The following is a 16,714-nucleotide window of genomic DNA, read 5'->3' as shown; positions in this document are numbered from 1 at the left end:
CAGTTCTAAAGCATACATGAAAGCCTTCATCTTCTATTATGGAAAAAAAAATAAATTCATTCATCACCATGGAAGAAGGAAAATTTGAAGTAAGTACCAGCCACTAAATGCTCAGAAAACAAACAGCAAACAAAAGCCTTCAAAATAATAGCAAGTCTTGTGATTTTTTTTAAGCATTCAATGACTACAACAGACAATGGCTGGATAGGAGCAGGAATCAAGAGCAAAGATTTTGCAGTGTTAAAGAACTAGGTATCTGCAGCTCTCTGAAGGACACTGATCCTTGCACAGAAAGCAAGGAGACATCAAAGAGATGCTCTAGAGAACATGAGACACCTTACAGCTAGTGGGGGTTAATGGTATCTTGCAAAAATGTGATTCTTCAAAAAGGGAGAAGGGACTGGCAATGTTTAGGTATTATCAGTGGTTAATGATTTTGTAGGAGCACAGAAAATTATGTTTAGTGACCTCTAATTTCTCATGTTTTCTAAAGATAAATTAGAACTTCAAAGGAAGAATCAGGGAAAACCAGAGCCAAAAACACAGCCTCTCTGTACAACACACACATTTGCTTTCCTTTCCAATTGTTCCCAAGTTGAAGGAATGTCCAGTACAAGCCTTCAAACTAGGGATCAATCTGTAGAGACAATTCTTTCAGAGGGAAAAAAAAGGCAGCATAACACAATGTGCATATTAAACATTTTTTTCCCAAAAAACATTTCAGTTTTTTGAGAGAAAGACCTTTCTAATTCAAATATCCTGTTTGTTTGGATCAGAAAATAATCCTACTGGTTTTTGTTTTTCTGCCAACATCAACTTTAAAACACTGTAAAAACAAACAAATGATGGAAAAAGAAGAATATTCACTCCATCACCAGAGATGAATCATGGAGGACCTTACCACACCACTGTATGGCACAGCAGAACAAGGCAAGAGCATCAGGACATCCAGGCACTACACCAGGGAAGAATTTGGGAAAACACTTCAGCAGCTCCCAATGGCTCCTGTCTGAAAAATGCCTTGGAAAACAAGCAGTACAGCTATCATATGGGAGACCTTGAAACTGTCACTCTGTAGTTGTGACCTGATGGAAAGACAACCCGATGCGAAAAGCTCCTTTTCAAAAAGGCTTTACTGCATTTTTTAATGAAAACTCCTATTCACCTATTACTCAGCCAACAAAGAGGGCTTGAAGACACATTAAAATGTTGTCATCTACGTATAAAGAAAAAATAGGCACATCATCTAGCTCATGAGAATGAAAACCACAAGCAAGGGACTTTGAGCCTTCAAGCTGATGAAGCTTCCATGGTTTGAGATTAAAACTCTGTTGCACTCTTGCTTTTCTTGAATTTCCCACACACAGATATAAAAGGCAATGCCCTTAAAGCTCAGAGGACTTGGATTTAATGCAGTAAACTCCAAGCAGCCCAATTATGTTAACTATTTAAGACACCCATGAGAAAAACAGCATTCAGGTTAGTTATGCGCACAAAGTTATCTTTTCACTCCCCATTTTCTGTTCCCATAGTGCTGGCTTTCTGGAGATGGGACAGCACAAGACAGCCACCAAGTTCTGTGCCCTGACAGAGTCCCACCAAGGCTTGTGCTTAGTGTTAGCCAAGCCTTGGTCTCCTCCACAGAGATGAGGGGTCTCATATAAACAGATATGACCCCAGTTACTGAGCTGATAGAATGGCAGGAAATGAACGATGTGCAAGCAAAGGGAAAGATTTAACAAAGGCAAATACTGCTAGAGTTAATAATCATGCCCTAATTCAAACTAGGCTTCTCTAAAGCAGGCCAGGTTAATTTTAATTACTATGCAGTTTATTTTCTTGGCATGAACCGAAAAGGTTCACATCAGAACCACAGGAACCACTTGGGAGGCAGGAAGCTGCTGCACTTATCCTGTGAGTACCATGACCTGAATCAATTAGTATGCAGTGCTGCACATTTCCTTAAATCATCTCCAGCGCATACATTCCTGGTCTCACATCCAGGGTCACCATAGCTATGAGGGATACAAAAGATGGTGGTGAAGCTTGCTGGCAACTGCTGCCCTGCCTCTTCCATGTGTCTGCAGGGGAACACAGCTGCTGGGGCTAACATTTGGGAAGGTACTTCTTGAGCAAACTCCTACCATGCAAATGCAGGTAAGTCCACACACAGCTTCATGAAAAGAGACTGAAGAGCTGGTGTTCCCAAGTAAAACTGGAAATGAAAAAGTCTGCATGCGTGATTCAGTTAATGACCAGTTTAAGATTATGTGGACAGAGGTTAAGTTTAGGTTACTACATAACCCTGAAAGGACAGAAGCTACACAGCTAGGCAGAACACTACCAGATTTCCACACTCTGCAACTTGTGCCATAGCACAAACAAAGGCATTGTCATTGCCCTCTGATTCGAAGCCATCTACTCCACAGGGCTTGATGTAACCAGCGTATGTCAGCATCCTCCACAAACTCAAGGAGGAGGACCCTCTTATGCAATGTTACTGTTACATCTGAAGAGCTTTTTTTCCTTTGTACTTCATTAATAAAACAAACAAATAAAAGAACAAACAACAAAAAGACACCAGGAGAGAAAAGAAGTCTTGTCTTCTTTCACATTAAGCCCAGAAAGGCCATATGAGGACCATCCTCAAAAGCCACTGCAGAAAGCATCACAGATGTCCAAGCCACAGCCTACACTGTCCTGCAGCCACAAAATCTCCTGTCTCTATTCTAGTCTCCCACAGAAGGGATGCTGACAGTGAATACACAGCTAAGAAGTGCTGGAATCCTGATCTCCTCCCCTCAAGCTTCATGTTTTGTATCATTAACTTCAGTGCTTAAGAGAAACACAGCTGCCTTGGCAGGTCACACTCAAGGAAGAAAGGCAGTTTCTGAGTAAGTGCAAAAGCTCCTTAAAGTCATGATGACCTAGGGGAAGGATTTTAAATTAATTGCCAGTATCTCCTAGCAGGAAGCACTGGCACTGTACATCCCAAGTGCTGTGGAAGGCCTGAGATGCAGGCTGTCACCAGGGTGCCCTTCCCAGCTGTCCCCTTCAGGACAAAGCAGGGCACACAACAGCTGCCAAGCCTGATGGATTTAAGTGTCACAGTTCCATCCATGTCTGCCACAGAAGAGCACAGGTTATTGCTACAAGTCCATTCATGACGTGGAAGTCACCTGAGTGCACAAAATGTCTATACTGAATGTCTCTGGGACCACATGCAACAGCTCAGGATAAATTAAATTCTGGGATACTGCTGTGATGTGAGTGATTTAGCCTGACACAAGAAAATGGTGTTAAAATGGCAAATAAAGGCAAGCTTAACAAGGCCAAATGTAAGGTCCTGCACCTAAGTCAGGGCAATCTCAACCATGCATACAGGCCAGGTGATGAGTGGACTGAAAGCAGCTCTTCCAAGAATGACCTGAGCTGTTGGTGGATGAAAAACTGACTTTGAACCAGCAGTGTGCACTTGCAGCCCAGAAAGCTAACTCTGCTCTGGGGTGAATCAAAAGCAGTGTGGCCAGCAGGCTGAGGGAGGCAATTCTGCCCCTCTACTCTGCCAGTGTGATACCCCAGCTGGAACACTGCATCCAGCTCTGGGGTGCAGCATCCCCAACGCAGGATGGACATCAACCTTTTGGAGCAGGTCCAGAGGAGGTTACAAAGATGATCAGAGGGCTGGAGCATCCTATGAAGACAGGCTGAAAGATGAGGTGGTTCAGCTTGGAGAAGAGAAAGTCTGGGGAGATCTTGTAGCACCTTCTAGTACCTGAAGGGAGCCTACAGAAAAGATATGGAGGGGCCCTTTACCAAGGAGTGCAGTGATATGTTAAGAGGTAATGCTTTAAACTGAAAAGAGGGCAGATTTAGATTAGATCCTAGGATGAAATTCTTTACTGTGTGGGTGGTGAGACTCTGTAACCAGGTCTCCCAAGGAAGTTGTGGGTGCTCCATCCTTGGAAGTGTTCAATGCCAGGTTGGATGGAGCTCTGGTCTACTGGAAGATGTCCCTGCCCACAGCAGGGGAACTGGAACTGGATAACCGTTAAGGCACCTTCCAATCCAAACCATCCTACAATTCCATGATTTTTCTCCTATGTTTAGACTTGGATAGGGAGAATAAATCTCTCTCCATAGAGATCTAAGAACCACATGCAAATACAAAGCTCAAGTGTCGGAGCAATGAAGCATATGTAACAAAAAGCTTGACATATTTTCTGAGTAAGGGAATAGAAAACACTTTATTTACAAGGTACAGGAGCCAACATAAGGGATGTTTCACACATGCAGAAGAAGACAGACTACTGACCATGTGGGAAGTGGGCACAGCAGTCACGCTCACGAACACATATGGAAGGAAAAAGGCATGCTTCCCTCCTACTAATCTTACCAGTCTCTTCCCTAAAAAACAAGAGTTTTAAGGATCAAGTATTTTTAAAAGGATTACAGTAGACAAGAACTTAAGTATGATGGCATTTTCTGAATTGATAAACCTGCCTTATATGATGGAAAAGAGGAAGGAGTGCTTTGGGAACTCACATTTTGGCTGAAGAACTGCTTTTCCCCTTCTGTGTTGTCTTAGGAAGTCCACTGTCCTGGTTTAGGAAGGGCACTCCCCAATATAGTACTCCCACTTAAAAGAAAACAAGCCACTCCCCTCCTCCCCCACTCTGGTGGGAAACAAAAGGCAGAGATTATGGGTTGAGATAAGAACAAGTTACTAGAAACATCAATGAGATAAGAAAATGAACAGTACCCCTAACAACACTAATTTAAAAAGTGCATAAAGAGAGGGTGATTCACAGGCAAAAATGCTCACCAATCCCAGGACAGTGAAAAACAATGCAGACACCCTCCACATGCCACGCTTCCCCACCCCACAAGCCATGCCCTCGTTCCTCCCAGAAGCAGGAGTCCCATACTTGCATCCCTGCAGTGATGTGGGTGGTATAGAATAGCAACCCAGATGTACACACGACTCCAGGTTCTGCTCCCTCATGGCTACTGCAGATAAAATACCTCTGTCCTGGCCAAAACCAGGACGTCCTTGTCAGTCTCTTCTCAGGAGTCCTGCACAGAGAGCCCCGTTAGCAGGCCAAAGGAACACTAATAAACAAAGATGCTACACTTCCAAGTAACTGGTAGGGTTTCTTTCAAGAGAAACTCAGGGATTGCTTCCATTCTCTTCCCTCAATTAAACCCTAATAATGCTGTGGTAAATAAGGAACATTTCTAATTTTCTAACCACTTTGAACATAATTCCTTCCAAGAGGGTAAGTAATCTTCAGAAAGTAGACAGCTATCCTACAGCCATCATACTGACCGATTTTGCGGGTATCTCTACACCAAAAAATACCAATGCTATCTAAGATCAACTAATCAAACATGAAACAAAGCATTTTTATCAACTAAATGTGTTTTTGTAAGGGGGACAAGTAACTAGTGCTGACTGTAACTACCCTGGCATTTTCCTGAACCTTTTTTTTTGCATGTTCTTATAGGAACGGAAGACTCGGTGGGCAGTAATTAACACAGTTATATGTCAGGCTTTAACAGCAGCTGGGACATTTCCATTAGCCTTGGCAACAACCCTTAATATGCCACATGTACCATGCCTTTTTGTTACTGTGGAAATAGAAATCTAAAACTCCAACCTCCCTCCAGTAAAGCACTTAATTTTGCTTTAAGAAAGTGTCTCTTGACTTTCTGTTTATTTTAAAGCTGTTTCTTTTAAAGTCTCCCCTGTTTTCTGTCTCTCAGAGTGGTACATCACTTATTTGGAAGCACGAGTCACAGTCACAGCTGTGCTCATCTACCATGCGTGAATCGCACGTGTGCAAAACCAGCAAGCGCTTCTGGACGTCACTTCATGGAGAAAGTCTTCAGTGGAGCATCAAATGCCAACAGGAATAAGGGGGGGCAGGGAACTATCTACCCACACACATCCCCTGCTCACAAAACCTAAAACAGCCTAGAGGGAGAGAAGGACAAGGTTTGACCATGATATCCAGCACTTCCTCTCTGTGAGGATAATGGAAAGAGCCTAAACCATTCTGGACAAGCTGGAAAGCTGATGGTTATGGGAAAACATTCAGCAGATTTTATGATGACAGCCATAGGACACATCAAAAAATCCACAAATAAAGTTTTACAGGAAAATAAAATTATTTTAATGAAATCTGCAGACTGTTTAAGGATTAAACCAATTGAGTCTTGACTCGTGCTGCTACCTCATTTGTGTTTTGTTTTAGTTCCACATGCTTGCTGCTACCTCATTTGTGTTTTGTTTTAGTTCCACAAAACACAAATGAGGTAGCAGCACGAGTCAAGACTCAATTGGTTTAATCCTTAAACACTCCTTGAATACTTACCTTCAGTCTGCCACAGCTACTTTAAATCAGTATTTTCAAGAGTTTTTTTACTCCTTTCTTGTTCCTTTTTTTTTTTTTTTTTTTTTTTGCTTTCCTGAGGTTTCCACTGAGGAATAAGAGGAATTTAGTATGTGGTAGATTACAACAATTTCTCAAGCATGGTGTTGCAAGCATATATAGTGGCAGATAACATGAAAAATGTCAAAGAATTTCAGGAGAAGGTTAAAGATTAAGTATCTATTGTATGCTTCTCATAGATAAAGTTTGAGGAGAAAAGCAGGTATTTACAAACTGTTTAAAAATAATTTAACGGCAGAAACAAAAAATTGCAGGCTAAACCCAGCAAAAATTATTTAACTGGATATTTTTTATTCCACATCATTATTTCTTTAAGTCTCTAGACATATTCTGAATTGAGGAATTTTCATCAGACAATTACCAAGCATGAGAAATCACCATTTCAATTTCAGCACAGTATGGGGGAAATGTCTATGAAGTGAAGGTATACATTGCATAAGGGAAATAATTACTAACACAGGCTACATCAGTCACACATAGCAAAGCCCCCTCTGCACGGCATTCCTCGCATTCGCTTATGCAAAAATTTGGCTCAATGTAACTGTTATCAGCTTTAGTACCTAATAACTTCACTGGCTGGAGAGCAGGCAGTAACAGACAATTATATGGACTGGATTCTGTTACATTCCCTTGAGATGACATGACAAATATCTCAGAGATTTCCAGGCTTTTGTACCTGTGCCCATCACAGAGCATGAGCAGATGTTGCATTAAGTGTTCTTGTTTTTACACCTTGCAAGTTGTGGGTTCTTGACAGATGTGCTGGAGCAGATCCCTGTGCTTGCACCAAAAGAACTCCAAAATACTCCCAGTAGACATCTCTATTTCCTCATGACTTTTTTTTTTTTAATGCATGCCTAAACAGCTCAAGAAAAGCATTTAATTTCCCACAAGGGAAGTTTCATGTGGCAATCTTATTTTCAGCTGTGTGCTTAACAAATACAAAAACTCATTTTATGCTTTTGTTTGGGAAAGTGCATGACTTTTATGTCAACACAGTTTTGGTAACAAAAGCGTAAGTTTAGACACAAGTAGCAATCACTTAAAACTTCCAAAAGTTATTCCTTCAAAAAAATAAAACAAAGAAAAAGGGAAGTACAAATATAACATACAGCAAACACAGAGAACAAGAAAATTAAAACTACTTTAGTAAAGAGTTTACCAAAAAAGTATTGAAGATCCAGCCAGTGTTCCGCACTAGTTCAGACTTGCATAGTGTTTGTTGGCATGGTGTGTGCCAAGGAGTCTACTCCAGAAAATCCTTACAGAAATTTGCCTAACCTTGAACTTCAGAAATTTTAAAAAGAAGTCTTAAGTTGATGAAAGCACTGTCTTATGCCACAAAACATTTGTGCCCAATCACAAAACACATATAAACCCACAAAAAAAAAAAAAAAAAAAAAAGCAGTGAAACTTCTCTTGAAGTGATAGCTAAGACACAACAGCAGCCACACGGCCAAGTGGGCTCCCAGAGGGTGTCAAAGGGTGTCAGCAGGTGACTGCAGGCAAACAATGCTCACCTGCACCCAGCAGCTTACTGATACACACAGTCTGCATTAGGACTGAGAAGTCTCAAGGAATCTGTTAGCATGTAAGCTGGCAAAAACACAGACTAAAGGGTAAAGCCAGACATTGGAGAGCCCCAGTTAGCCGTCAGCATAAGGGAGTCAGATTCCTCCCCAGTTAGCCACCAGGGGCAGGCTCCACTGCCCCAGCTCAGCAAAACAACCAACAAGCCCAAGTGCATGTTTGCAATATTGAGAAAACCAGCGCGCTACTCAAAACATAAACCTCCACTGGCTGAACTCCCATCATTTACTCTGGGTTTGGATCTCCTGACCAGCTGCATTGTTAACACAAGGTGTACTTTCTCTCTGTTTATCCACAAACCAGCACCTGGAAGGTAAGCCAGCTGCTTCCTTACTCCTGCAAAACTTTTGCCCTGTTTGCCTTCAGTGCAATCCATCTCTGATTTATGTATGGTTTACACCAGGGCAATTCTTGTATTTCCACTGGCATTGAAGGAGTGTATTCAAAGACAAGAGCTTTAGGCTGCAATACGCAACAATTGCTCTAGGCACTTAACAGACACTATAAAACCCCAACCAAAATTATGAAGGCTGTATCTTACATTGGCTACTTCAAATCAGTTCAAGAAGTCGAGTCTTGCTCATGACCCAAGTCCCAGCTAGCTTTGAACCACAGTCCTTTTCAACCTCTCCCCGCAGGAGAAAAAAAAAAAAAAAATCCCAAATACTAAAGTACAAACACATTTCTGAAAGTCCTTTTCTGTACATATAAATTTAGGCTAAAATTTCCAAGTGTGACATGCACACAACTATCAAAGCATTAAACAAATATGCCCAAAAGTGATGCAGAGAAAGGCACCGAGGTTTGTATCTATCAATAGCTCTATGGCTGGCACATCCTTCTGTTAATGAAACGTAAGCTCCATTCACATTTTGAAATTTGCTGCTAGTCAAAGAGCTCCAAAACTAGGGAGAACAAAAGATGTTGAATTCTCATAGTTCTTTGTGTTGCTTCTAAATGTTTCCCAAGCCACAACTCTCCATGCAAGCTTTTGAGCCTAAAACCCAAGAGATAAATAATTATGGAGAGGAAGACTGCCAAAGCACCAAGACAGAGCAGCAATAGAAAGCATCAAACAGCTAAGAATTCAGTGGTACACAGGATGCTACCTATTTGTTACACTGAATGGTGACATCTCCACTGATGCCCACTGTGTTTACAGGGGACGGGTGACTGGATTTTGACTATCACTGCACCAAAGCTATCTCAAGTTCACACCTGCCTGCAGAATAAAGGCTGGGAAAGAATCAGGAGACGTGGATTCCTCTCTGGGCACTGTCAAGCCAAGTTTGCTTCCTCTGGGCCACAGGCTACATTGCACATGACCAGGAAGAAGCCAACTTATGAGATGGATGTGATGGGCTCTCTTTTGCCCTTTGACCACTGTGGGTATTTACCCAGTAATCCTCCCCACACAGATTCTGCACCTCTACAGAGAGAAGCTTGCAGGCTCAGCTGGGACCCATCACGTTAATACAACCATCTTTGATGTTCCACACGGAAACTAAACTATCTTTCCTTACATTTGCTCACACCAGTGCAAACCCAGAGGCACTTGTACACAAATGGATTTTAAGGAACCAGCCAGATGAACAGAAAGAATCTTGATTTCTATCAAACCAATGCAGCCATGCTTAAGCAAACCCTGGAAAATGACCTCCCAAATGTCTCACCACACACCTTACTAGACTGGAACTCCAGCGAGATGCCACGTGCTCCATCATCTTCCAAAACATTAACACTGTGGGGCCACAAAGAGATTGAATTTTTCACAGGTGGGTTCGAGGAAGGCAGCTCCTGTGGCTCTGCGCAAGCGCTCGGCACTCAGCGGGAATGGTGCGAGGAGCTGCACTCAGGAGCCAGGTGCTGTGCTGCCTGGGCAGGTGAGGGGCAGGCACTCATGGGGACCAGGTGTGGGCACGTCTGAGGAAAGGCGAAGGGCACACACAGCTGGGGTGCCCCTGGGGGAGGTCAAACAGAAGAGAAATCCATCAGTGGGAAGAGCAGCCATTGTGGGGAGTGAGGTAACACAGCAACACACAGCAGTTCCCTCAGCAAATGCTCTACTTCAGTGAAATTTCAGCAGATACAATGTTCTCCCACTTCTGAAAAGACAACAACATATTTTTAACCAAAAACTATCAGTGGAAATACAATAAGAGGAGTTATTTTGCATCTGCCTTCAATACTGTGTACCTCAGAGAAAAGAAAATCCTCGCTAATGAAAACATGCACCACTCAGATAACGTGATACTGCTGTATGAGGTAAAAAAGTGATACCAGGAAGTGGGCTTCACTGGGTTTGGTTTCAAGTTTTTTTTTCACCTTGTCCTGAAATGGACACTGGACAGTTTTTTCAAGTAAGGACTTTAGATATTACTAAATATTGTTCAGAGAAGTTGTGGATGCCCAATCCCTGGATACTCCTTCCCTGAAATGTTCAAGATCAGACTAGGCAGGGCTTTGAGCAAGTGAAAAAATGTCCCTGCACATAGCAGAGAAGTTGGATTAATAGAGCTTTAAAGGTCAAACCAAAATATTCTATGATTTGAAGACACCTGGAGACTGCAACTGGTTTTAAAAATTCTATAAGCACCGAAAAAGACAGGCAATCAGGCACTGACAATTCAGACCTCCCAGGGATGCAATGTATCATCCAGTATGTTCTTCTGAAATGCAACTATTCAAGATCTATCAGATGTAGAATTAATACACAGGACGGAAGATATCCTGTATTACAGAACCACACACTTATTTTACTGTAAATATAGTGAAAACACAGATTGTTTAAGATACACAACATTTTCTCCTCTGCTCCTTTCTCAGACAAGAGGGATTACAGAGAGAAGACAAATTAAGTACCTTTCAACAGCACAAACGGGTGCAGTGGAGATAGAGGAAGGGCAGCAGTATAACATTTCATACTTCACAGGTTTTATGAGAAGATAAATTGAATATTAATTTCTTTTCTTTTAATAAAAATAAGGTTAAATATGTTTAAGAGGTGTACGATTTAAGAAAATATGGACTACGCCACTTGGCGATTGAAATCCAGCCACCATTAATGACCAAAGCTAATCAGATTTTACTATTAATGTTAGACATGAAAGATTTCAGCTCCTACCTGAATGAAATGTATAGCTGAATAGGAAGAAAGAAGACTGATTCTGTTTCAGGATTTGTCCCTAGCTGTCTATAAGAAGAAAGCCTGGTTTACAGAATATTTGAACTTATTTCAGACACATTTAGTGTAAAAGCAAGGGCCATTTCTCTGGGTGGCAAGAGCCCCTAAGCTGGAACTCCTGAAGATAATGCCTACAAGAAAGGGATGGTCTGCTCTGGGATGCAGGGAGGAACTGCAGGGACACAGAAGCAAGTACTGCTGATGGAGCTGGATGGGCTGGAGAAGGTGTGAAGGACAGGAGATGGCCCCAGTGTGATATCTCTGGGAATTCCCAGGCCTTTAGGCTCTACAAGGCAGCAGTTCCTGCACTGGGGCTTCAGGGAAATGGGACTAGAACCCACATAATGACGGGCAAAATTTCATTCTCTGTTTACTGACAGTGTTCTCCTCAATATCTCTTTTCAAAAAACCAACCAACCCAAATACAATATATGTACCTACACTGCTCCAATCACTTTTTTTTTTCTTTTACGTAAAAAGCAACAGTTTGGAGAGTACAAAGAAGAAAAAGTGTAAAATTACAAAATCACACAATTCCCAAGAAATGACATTGTATCATGCCTTTCAAACTTTTAGGAACCAAAACTTTTTGCATTTTTTTGTTCATTTTGTAAAGTAACAGCCCCCCCTCCCCACCTTCTAATTGAAACACTAAGTTTTAGAGAGTGAGTGCCACAGTGTAAGATGCCCCATGGGTGGGACTTCTCACAGGAGATGCACAAAGCAATGCACTGGTCATTACTGAGGACCCTCCATCCAGCCAGTGCAAACCCTATCCAGTTCTGGGAATAGAGCGCCCAAATTTCAGAAGTGCTGAGGGAGACAAAAGCCCAAAGAACAGCAATGGCTTCAGAGGGCTCTCAGCCTCCAAAAAGGAAAACAAAAACCAGCCTGGATAAGTCAGTCCTACACAAAAGTTTTGTGTGATCAAGGACAACTCGAACTGTCTTAATGAGAGGCTGTCCAACACATCCCTGCCATCCGATCAGGAAGCTCAATAACAGCACTGGGGCTCCACACAAGGCCTGGTGAGACAATCACATCAGCCTCAGTCTACCTAATGCCAAGGCAACAGTTATGCAATGACAGAAACAAAACGTTGTATTCATGGGGGACCAGCTCCTTTTTGTGAAGACAAAGGCTTCTTTTGTTTTTCTTTTTGAAGTTCTTCATATGAAATTTCTGCTCCAAGTCCCCTGTCCTGACTGACCAAACTGTCATCAATTCAGGCACAGCTTGGTCATCCAGCAATGCTTCTAAGCAAAGAACTCGGCAGACCTTGGAATTTTGTGTTGTTATCATCATCATTATGAGCAAAATGTTCAAGAAAAGTTTCCTTGTCTTTACTCCACTTTTCCCAACTGCTACATTCAGGACAACACCTTCTATATGGACATAAATTATATACTTCACACACTGTTGCAGACCCACAATGCGCAAGACTAACTTTAGTGGTTTTTTAAGATTTTAGGACTGAAATAAAGATGGGCTTCTCCTTAAAGTGAATCACTCAAGAAGATTTAAAACAGCATTTTGATTTCAAACTGCTAGCAGCTTAATTCACTGAAGGAAAACCAATTTCATACACTTAGCAGCAAAGACATTTAAGAACAATTTTACATGAAAATCAATACTCTTCCCTTAGTAAGACAGTAAAAACATTCCTTTGTTTCTATCCCTCTTCCCTCCCCATTCCAAGATTTACTGGACATTAACCCATGCCAGTAAAAGTGTAAGTTAAGAGGAATATAGTAAGATATAGACAAGAGGCGGGGCTGACCACTTTGCAGTTTCACTTAATATCAAAAGTTCACACAGGAAAAGAATAATCTAAAAAATGAGTATCAGAATATGGACACAAAAAATAAGCTTTCTGATGCTGCTAATACGGCTGGTTGGTTTGTTTCATTCATCAGAGCTGCTAAGGCTACAGGAATCAGTACTTTACCATGCACTGAAAGGGGTGTAGAAAACTTCTAAAAAGCTTAGCAAAAAGACATTAATACTAGAGGAGTCTGATCTTCACTAAGCTAGGGAACAAACCAGTTAATAAGCATTTAGAAATTAGGGAATTAGGTGATGCGAATTAATTTAACAAAGTAGCAATCATAGGAATTCTGTCAGCTTCCTTTAGCTTTGGCTGAGTAATTATTTTTTTTTTCTTTTTAATTAAAACCAGAGACAGTGCCAGCATCAGTGCGTGCATATTAACACTCAGGCACGCACTGATAGCTCTGCTTTAGCAGTTGCAACCTCTAAGCAATAATATGCCAGTGGCAAACTAGACCAAAGATACAGCTGTATTTTTCTATCTTTTCTTTTTTCCAACCTCCTAACTTTCATTACTGCTTAATTAATTTGGATGTATTGTTGCTTGAAAGAGAGTTCGCGGGAAGCAGCCCATATACTAAAAGTCCCACGCTGAAAGGATGGGAATGCTGAAGATGAGCGCTGACTGCCCACGGACCCATGTGCACTACGGATCTTTCCCTCCCTAGGGCCCCATTTCTGCTCCTGTTAACACACTCACGCAAGCGCTACCCTCCCCGTAAGTTTGGGAACAGAAGTCGCCACTTTCCACCCACACCCAACTCCCGCCGCCGCTGCCGAGGGAACAGCGCACCGCGTTATCCCAATGGCCCGCAGGATTCCCTAACGCTCACACCTAAATGCATCACGCCCGGCACACGGGAGTACTCAGCGCTGCCCACTCCACTCTCCTCAGCACCTCCCTCTCCTGCCGGTATCCCGAGGCTATTCCCCCTCTCCCGACCAAATTCACACCCCGGCAAAAGCTGACCCGCACCTCTGGGGACGCGGGTCTGGCGGAGAGGGGCTGCGCGCCCCCCGCTCCGCCGCATGCCGGGGGGAAGCCGGGCGAGACCGAGCCAGTCCCCAGCGCCGGCCGGCGGCACCGGGACCCGCGGAGAGCCCCGGGCACGCTCCGGCCCCACGGCCGCCCCTGCCCCCACGACTGCGCCTCTTCCTCGGCTTCTGAGGGATGGACCACGGGATGGAGAAGCTCCGGGCCGGCTGCGTACAACCGCCTCCAAAACTACAGAACCCGCATTCTGCATTATTATCATCATCATCATCATCCACACCAACGATTTCTTTTCAGAGGAAGGGAGCGCTCTGCAGCTGGCGAGCAAGGTCCCGTTGTCCCGTCCCCGCTCCCGCTCCCTGCGCGGAGTTTCTGTGGCAGCGGCGCCGAGCAGGGCGGGCGGAGGGGCGGCCGCTCCCCCTCCCCGCGCTGCCGGGGCGCTCAACAGGCGGCTGCCGCTGCCCCGGCCGGGGCTGCCCCGCACCTCGCACCCACCCTCCCCGCAGCCGCGGCTCCCCTGCGGCCCCGGGCCGCGGGCTCCGCCGCAGCCGCGCTCGCTTACCCATGGCTGGCTCGCGTGGTCCGGGCGGTGCGGAGGGCGCAGGGCAGGGGCTCGCTGTGCCGTGCCGGGCTGTGCTGTGCCGTGCCGGGTGAGCGGGCTGGCGGAGGGCAGCGGCCGCAGCTCTCGCACTGGCGGGCTCGGCTGGGCTCGCCTGCGGCGGGAGCGAGGGGCGGGAGGGGCGGGAGGGGCGGGGCCGCCCCGCCTGCGCCGCCCCAGGGCCCGGCCCGGCCCGGCCCGGCCGCGCGGGGCAGGGGGCACAGCGCCCCCCCGCGGCCGCTGCCGCCGCCCGGGGGCTCGCGCTCGGTTCCGCCCCCGGCCCGTCCTCCTCCCCCGTGACATCAGCCGCCCTCGGGGGCCGCCGGGGCCGCGCGGCAGGCGGGACCCCTGACCCTCCCGCCTGGGAAACCTTGGGAACCTGAGCTGCGGGCACCCTTGACCTTCAGAGCCACCTGCCCCTTAACGTTTCTCTGTGACAGTGGCAAGGGCACTGTGTGCTCAAACACAACATCATTTCATTCATTACTGTCTCTACCCCTGCTCAGCAATGTCATTCTTATCTTCACAGCCCCTTCTGAAGCGCCTCACGCCGCTTTCCAGCGTCACGCAGCACTGCGGGAGCTGCCACGAGCGGCGTTCCAGCCACACAGCCGTGTACGACGATGCCCGCAGAGACTTTGTCATTCTTTAAGCGCTGCGAGGAATGTGTCTTGGCTTTGGGAAAATTTGGTGAACGGGACCCTGGAAGTAACAGACCAGGTAGTTTGGGGGCATATGAGTTGCTTCTCCCTTAGGAGATTAGCAGTAGCCCCTTCCCCATACCTGGAGATGCTGGAGGCAAAAATAACAGTGTCACACAGGAATGATCCTTCACAGACACTGAAGACAGGTATGGAAGAGAGCGGAAATTTAGATGAGTTGCTTTCCTGAATTGGACTTTTACCATTAGAACAATCTGATTGCTTCAGTTGCAAAGGCCAGTGCTTTAGACAGAGTAAGTGCATCTACAGTGACTAATACCAATCAGATTGTACTGATTTACATTAGCCGGTTACTTGGCATGCATTTCCTTTGTCTTTGCCACAATAATAATACACTAATTTTCTTTATTTATGTGCCGTGTAAGGATATATTTCATTTCCTCCTATGATCATTAACACATCAATCTATTCAATTATGTAATAATATTTTTCACCTCAAATTGAGATCAATTGCTTAAGAACATATTAATAATGTTCAAAAGCAAAAGAGTTACAGAAGTGTGAACACTGATTTTAGGGAAATTAGTTCATATTTCTGAAATTCAGGCCCCTGCTCCCAAAATAGTGTGTGCACTCATTATTAAAGTTGGAATGCTGATGTGTGGTTTCTTTTCCATTAACAAAAAAATCAGTCTACTGGGCCAAAATGATCTGAGGCTTTTGTATTGATTAATGAGCATATATGTTTTTCCAGTAAGATCTGTGGGCTCAACACCATGCAAGCACTGTGGGATCAGGGAGTAAATACCTCTCCTCTAACAGGCAATAAGTGGATTGATGGAGTAAGCCATTTTATAAAGATAACAAAAAGAAATCATAGCTAAGCTGATCACTAGCAAGCTGCTTCCAGACCCCACTGGGAATTAAAGTACATGAGCTATGCACCTTTGAAAAATTAGATTAATTATGGAAATAGCACACGACCCTTAACTAGAGTGGTACTAAATAGCACTAAAATATGGCAGGAACAATAGGCAAATGGTAAGAGCATCCCACAATGTGCAGCACTATGTGCTAATGAAGGTATTAGTTTCCATTTTTAAAATAAAAATTAGTTGAAATTTATATTCTTTGAAGTTGGTACAGCATACTGTTTGATTTGTAATAGAATCAGCTGAAAAATATCCCTTTATTCTTACTGTACTTTCACTTATGGGTAACTCTACATCACTGAAATCTATAGGATGAGTTCTTCAAGGGAAGTTGGTCAGTGCTGTCCAGGCTGGGTTTACCCACTTACACTGAAGTATGGGTCAGATATTCCTAAGGTTGTCCATATCAACACATTTGCAGTGAGAGGAGGGACTCAGTTTCTGCCATTCTCAGAAATGTTGGTCATTT

General features: G+C 44.1%; 1 protein-coding gene across 1 annotated transcript in view; it reads right to left on the bottom strand.

Moving 5' to 3' along the window:
• GPM6B (glycoprotein M6B) overlaps window positions 1–14,784 on the bottom strand; it is a 105,605-nt gene extending 90,821 nt beyond the window's left edge. The window contains exon 1 of the mRNA XM_053934560.1: window positions 14,616–14,784. Within this exon, the coding sequence (XP_053790535.1) occupies window positions 14,616–14,619 (4 nt within the window). The 5' untranslated portion in view covers window positions 14,620–14,784. The remainder of the gene's footprint in view (window positions 1–14,615) is intronic.
• Window positions 14,785–16,714: the final 1,930 nt, after the last annotated feature.

Source organism: Vidua chalybeata, chromosome 2 (assembly GCF_026979565.1).
Source record: "Vidua chalybeata isolate OUT-0048 chromosome 2, bVidCha1 merged haplotype, whole genome shotgun sequence".
Classification (NCBI taxonomy): domain Eukaryota; kingdom Metazoa; phylum Chordata; class Aves; order Passeriformes; family Viduidae; genus Vidua; species Vidua chalybeata.
Note: the sequence above shows the minus strand (reverse complement) of the source record. Positions and strands in the feature narration are given on the sequence as shown.